The sequence below is a fragment of the Corythoichthys intestinalis genome, chromosome 4 (assembly GCF_030265065.1).
Source record: "Corythoichthys intestinalis isolate RoL2023-P3 chromosome 4, ASM3026506v1, whole genome shotgun sequence".
Lineage (NCBI taxonomy): Eukaryota > Metazoa > Chordata > Actinopteri > Syngnathiformes > Syngnathidae > Corythoichthys > Corythoichthys intestinalis.
In genome coordinates, this window is record NC_080398.1 from 28060959 (window position 1) to 28067530 (window position 6572).

The window sequence follows — 6572 nt, forward strand, 5'->3', positions numbered from 1 at the left end:
GAAGTTATACACTTGTCTTTGTCCAACATTTCATCCCCTTCAAGTACAGTACATAATTATTAGGGTGGTTTTAGGACAGAAGCCGACTTTGTGTTTTTCTTAACTCAGGAGACCCCGAGCGACGAGGGTCCTCAGCGACAGGATGCAACAGCACCGGCTCTCCAGTTCCCTTTGACCTCTCCTCCCTAGGTTCCTCCCTACCTGTTCGCAAGACCCCAGAGTCCTTCCTCGGGCCCAATGCGGCTCTGGTGGATCTCGACTCACTGGTGTCGTCCAAACCTAAACCCAAACAGCCGCCCCCTCCATCCATCAACGCCTCATCGGCGCACAACCCCTTCCTCCAGAACACAGGTGAGATATAACCACTGCAAAATGAGCTTTGACAACGTCGAAACAAGAACAGTCATGCCCAGACTCACAAGTTGTTACTGCTTGTGTCCAATTTAATTTTTTATCGTGTTTCAACTAAGTGTAGCGTGTCGACAAGATAATCAGGTCCATAAATATTGAAACGGCAACAAAGTTCTCATATTTTGGTCTATAAATGCCACAACTATTGATTTGAAGTGAAACAAACAGAATGTGAGTTAGATTTTTAAGAGTTTTGAATTTAAGGCTATTTACAGTACATTTAAATCAGGTGAACAGTGTAAGAATGACATTTTGTTTGTGTGCCTTCTAATTTTTTAGGAACCAAAAGTAATGGGACAATTGGCAGCTCATCTGTTCCATGGCCAGGTGTGTGTTTTTCTCTCATTATCCAATTTTTAAAGAGCATATAGAGTTCATTTTAGTGTGCTATTTTCATTTAGAATTTTAATTTTCTGATATATAGTGGTACCTTGACCTGAGGCTTTGTATCCTTCCTACAAGCTTGTAACTCATTTCACTTATTTAGCAATTCCATTTTTACCATTGAAATAAACTGAAACGTCAGTAATCATAACACCCTTAACCTTTTCATGCACAAATTATGATTTCCTTAAATGTTTTTATTTCATTCATCTAGGACAGGGGTCTCAAACTTGTGGCCCGTCGGTCAATGTTTTGCGGCCCCCATTTGACATCTAATTGTAGCAATAGTGTTAACCGCACATATTTTGTGATGGGCAGTGGGGGGAAAAAATGGAAAATGTTTCAAATAAAATGAATATATTGAAGGATACATTTTGGAGAAAGAAAGTCAAATAATTATTTTTTTAATCAATGAATAATAGAAATATTCATCATTCAATAATACCGTATTGGCCCGAATATAAGACGGTGTTTTTTTTTGCATTGAAATAAGACTGAAAAAGTGGGGGTTGTCTTAAATTCGTGGTCTAGACGTTATACCCATTCAAAATGCTAGATGGCGCCAGATATCATTGAAGCGATGTTCTGTCATGACAGATCTCAGCTACTCTCAAGTTTAACCAGTTAGCATTTTATTGCAATGTTTTTCCTTATTCAGATTTGTTTCAAGACTACAGTTAGTTAGACTTCACTTTGATGGTTAATGCAGTTATTGCAATTTTGTTGTTTTATCACAATTGATTGGTTTATTTACATTTCAAAAACCAGAAGCCATTCATTTATGAATGTGATTTCACTTTAGTTTACATAGTTTAAGGTTCAGATATTAAGATTTGAATGAGGCGAAATAACATGCTTTTTGTCTCAAATATATTGTTATAATCATTTGTTTCAGATGTACTGTAATTATTTTCTGTATAAAAATTAATTTGGTGTTCAAAAGTCTTTGTTTTTAAACTTGAGTCTTGAAAAAGAGGGGTTTGTCTTATAATCAGGGCCGTCTTATATTCGGGCCAATACGGTAAAATAAAATAAAGAAAATTAAACGTAAAAATATAACAAATAGGGAAAAAAAAGTATGGCGCATGTGTATTTTGCTAAATAAATTGCCGTGTTTCCCACAGGATTTTAGGAGACTGTGGTGGGAGGGTCTCTGACCCTCGGGTAGGGTGTGTGTGTACATTTTCAAGCCTGGTGTATCTCTTTGGGGCATTTTGAGACCACTGAATGTAATATAAATTGCTGTATGCGGTGCCGCCGGATCGCGCCAAATGCAGCAGAATGCAGCAGACAGTAGTCCCGTAGCCTGGTACACCAGACTCAGCGGCAATATGTTCCAATCTGCGGTAAATTCGGTTTTACATGACCAAAAACACATCGAGTCGCTAAAACCAACAGTCTGTCTCGCGCTAGCCATGTTGAATATGTTGAAATGTCTCTCGCTAGTTTCTTGTCGCTTTACCGACGTCGCGTCAGCCCGTCGCTGATTGGTCCGCTCTGCTGTCTATTTGCTGTGGCTGGCTCCGCCCTGGAATTTTTTTTCTGCTGAATGGTGGCCAGACTCATACTCTCATAGCCAGGCATGAAAATGGGTCAGGGGTTAAAAAGGTGAGAAGGGTGTGGAGGAAATATGTTCCAGTACACTGTATACCCCAACAAAATATTGAGCTCTGTCGACCCACACTGTGTTTCGCAGGGCCGTGCAGAGACCGGTGGAGGGGCGGGTGCTCGTAGATCAAAAGGGGCACATGAACAAGTATTTAATACACCTTAAAACAACATAACTTCAATTTTAACCAGCTTTAGATAATAATTGGCTGCGACTGTGACATACTTTAATTGGGAGGGGGCAACAGTGAATAGAAATCAAAACTGTCATCCACACTTTTTGGCTGTGACTCAGTCAGTCTGCCTCTTTTCTTCCTTCAACCTCTGCATCAAAACTTCCTTCCTCAACTTGTTCATCTGAGAACAAACCACATCAGATGGTCACTGAGCCACCAACCGCAGTTTTCTCAAAACTATTATTTCATTATTATCCATACCTAACAACTCTAGCACCTAATGATTAATAAAGCAATGACATAAAATCTTATAGAAAAATAACATTGTAATTGTGTTTATAATTGTATTTAATACCCGACTATCCTTGCAAACCTGTTCTTACCAGGTCTGCTATTCACCCAGCTGATGAGGTATCCACTGCCTTTAGCAGCCTCATCCAACTCATTTTTTTATCCCTCAATCTCCTTTCCCTACGAGGCATGTCTATGTAATGAAATATAAATATTTAAAAAAAAAAAAAAAAAAAAACAGACTCCCCGGTGGCTTTTAGTTTTAAAGCTTTCTTAATTTCTTTCTCTCTCAATAACGATGGAGGTAGATTTGTGTTTTTATTATTCAATCAAAAAACAAAGTTACTTCTATCAAAAACAAAGTTGCTTCAATCAAAATACAGTTATACTTTTAATCCCAAAAAAGTCACTTCAATAAAAAAAATTGTTTTTGATTGCAAAAATAAATTTGAGACAAAAAAAGCATTTGAAAACTATTTTTCTTGATTGAAACAAATTTTTCCATTGAAGTAATGTTGTTTTGCGTTTGGGCCACATTTTGGCTAGGACATTTGTGTTTTTATTATTCAATCAAATAAGTTGCTTCAAAATAAAAAAATATATTAAAAGACAAAACTTTGCACATGTGTCAATCACCGTTTAATAAAGCCTGAGAGGGTTTGAGTAGACTAAGTATGAAGCATTTTCTTACTACTTTATTCTTGTTTAAAAATAATTCGGTGGGGCAGTAACATGTTTAAAACTTATCATAATTCTTACATTTTGAAGTGCTTGAAAACCATTTATAAATGATACTTTGGTGAAAAAAGTGAAAAAACATGTCTTACATATATGTATCTTTTTTCCAATGTAAAATCTGAATAAATACATTGAACACACACAAAAAAATGGGGGGGCTACTTCGCGGTTTTCACTTATTGCGGCGGGTTCTGGTCCCCATTAACCGCGAAAAATGAGCGATCCCTGTATTTCTGAAAAGCTTTAAGAAGCAAGAGTCATTCCCACCACTCGGCCGTCAGCTCAAGTCCCAGCCGAAAATAACGCGTCTAAGGCGGACGACGGGAGCGATGCGAGGTGACCCCTCCATCCAAGAGCATGCCGCTTAATTTGACTCAACAGTGTGTTTCTTCGTTTATATTACCGCTAAATACACAAGCTTGACGCCAATTTAACGGGAGCTATTTTTTTTCATGGGAGATTTGGCTAGCTCTGGCAGTGTTCAACGCAAGCTGCAACGAATGGCATTAACTTTTTTATATCGCAAAATATGAAAACGATTGAAACCATTACTCACCAAATTCAATCTGCTGGCAAATACAGGCAAGTGTGTATGCTGCGCTCTGGTCTGCCCCGGTGTGGATAAGGCCTGCTTTTTGTTTTCGCAGCTTTGCAATGCAACCAAAGGCTCGCCGAGCACTCCTTGTTTCACGTAAGGAGTGCGCGTGTTTGGAATAATGGCACGCAGCTTGGGCCAATGATTGGTTCTCGTCAGCGAAGCATCTAGAAGGATTTGCTGACTGTCCATGTCACTATTTTAAAGAACCGATCAGTTTACGTACTAAGTTAATCACATGATGATAATAATAATAATTAAATAAAACCTCCCGACCCCCCCTCCTCCCAAAAAGAATTTCTCCTCGGATCTACGCAATTCACGTAGGTCGCCCTTTATGACTTCAAAACGGCAAATTACGCCAAAAGGTGAGAGATTTTAATGCCTGCATAGCACAGCTATGAGTCTGGTGTACCAGGCTAGTAGTCCCGTCTATGAGCGCGACCTGTTGGCGCGTGTGTCTGTGTGTGTGCACGCACGCGCGCGCTCTCGCTCGCTCGGGTAGTAGAGTGGAGTGGGCTACAGCTGTGTAATCGGCTGACTGACGCATCTGATTATTATCTTTTTTTTTTTTTTTTTTTTTTTTTCCTTCCCTCCTTCGGCGGGGGGGCAAACGAGACTGTGGCGGGCCCAAACGAGACTGTGGCGGGCCGGCACAGTCTCGTTCATTGGTGGGAAACACTGAATTGTATTTATTTGTTTTGTTTCATAAATCTCTTGTGATCTCACAGAGCTGAACTCTTTAGCTACCATTGACTGCAATAGATGTCAAATCTATTTTATCTGGGAGGGGTTGGGCGCGACGGTTTGATCGCTTCCAGCCACTCGCAGTTGTAATGGATTGGACGTCAATAGGTTTTTCAGTATCAATTTCCCTCATGTACTAACTACCACAACACATGCTCTGTGGCCTAAACTAGCAGTGAATGAGTTAAGCTAATGGTAACATTTGAATAAATGACCACTGTCCCTGAAAGGCAAGGGTTAATTAGTCAGCAAACACCCCTGACCTGAACCCCATAGAAAATACAGGTAGTCCCCGGGTTATGAACGAGTTCCGTTGCTATGCTGGCGATGTAACCCGAATTTCCACGCAAGTTCGAATTGACCCTTTAAGTACTCCTACAAAATAACTATCCAAGAAGTCCAAAAGTATTGTATTTTGTTTAATGATGGAGGATACACTGCCATCTGGTGGCAGTATTGGGTCTGGCAGGACTGTCACCTTGTATGATTTAGAAGCAGGCTCAGACGTCTGACATGGATAAAGGAATTGTGGTTTGGCCCACAAAAGGCTGTAAGTTGTTTTATTATTAGTATTTGATACACTGCCGATTTTGCTGGTTTTCCCACTTGCAAAGCATGTAGAGGTCTGTAATTTGTATCATACGTTCTCTTTAACTGTGAGGGACGGAATCTAATACAAAAAAACAGAAAATCACGTTGTATGATTTTTAAATAATACATTTGCATTTAATTGCCTGAAATAAATATTTGATACATCACAAAAATCGAACTTAATATTTGGAACAAAAACGTTTGTTTGCTATTACAGTTACAAAATGTTTTCTGTAGTCCTTGACAAAGTTTGCACACACTGCAGCAGGGATTTTGGCCCACTCCTCCATGCAGATCTTCTCCAGAGCCTTCAGGTTTCGGGGCTGCTGCCGGGCAACACGGACTTTCAGCTCCCTCCATAGATTTCCTATCGGGTTCAGATCTGGTGAATGGCTAAGCCACTCCAGGACCTTAAGATGCTTCTTACAGAGCCACTCCTTAGTTGCCTTAGCTGTGTGATTTGGGTCGTTGTCATGCTGGAAGACCCTGCCACGACCCATCTTCTGGGCTCTCACTGAAGGAAGGAGGTTGTCAGCCAAGATCTGGTGATGCATAGCCCCATCCATCCTCCCCTTAATACGGTGCAGTCGTCCTGTACCCTTGGCAGAGAAGCAGCCCCAAAAAATGATGTTTCCTCCTCCATGTTTCACGGTTGGGATGGTGTTCTTGGGGTTGTACTCATCCTTCTTTTTCCTCCAAATACGACGAGCCGAGTTTAGACCAAAAAGTTCCATTTTGGTCTCATCCGACCACATGACCTTCTCCCATTGCTCCTCTGGATCATCCAGATGGTCAGTGGCAAACTTCAGACGTGTCTGGACATGCACTGGCTTCAGCAGCGGGACCTTGCGTGCGCTGTAGGATTTTAATCCATGACAGCGTAATGTGTTTCCAATGGTTTTTTTCGAGACTGTGGTTCCAGCTCTCTTCAAGTCATTGACCAGGTCCTGCCGTGTAGTTCTGGGCTGATCCCCCACCTTCCTCATGATCAGTGATGCCCCACGAGGTGAGATCTTGCATGGAGCCCCAGA

The 6572-nt window shown here is 40.8% G+C and overlaps 1 protein-coding gene across 3 annotated transcripts in view; it reads left to right on the forward strand.

Annotated features, from left to right (window-relative positions):
• The window catches only part of epn1a (epsin 1a), a 39515-nt gene that overhangs the window by 30324 nt on the left and 2619 nt on the right, over positions 1–6572 (forward strand). For all 3 annotated transcript variants that reach the window (XM_057834003.1, XM_057834005.1, XM_057834004.1), the window contains 2 exons: positions 109–351; positions 691–738. In XM_057834003.1, coding sequence (XP_057689986.1) covers positions 109–351; positions 691–738 — 291 coding nt within the window. The remainder of the gene's footprint in view (positions 1–108; positions 352–690; positions 739–6572) is intronic.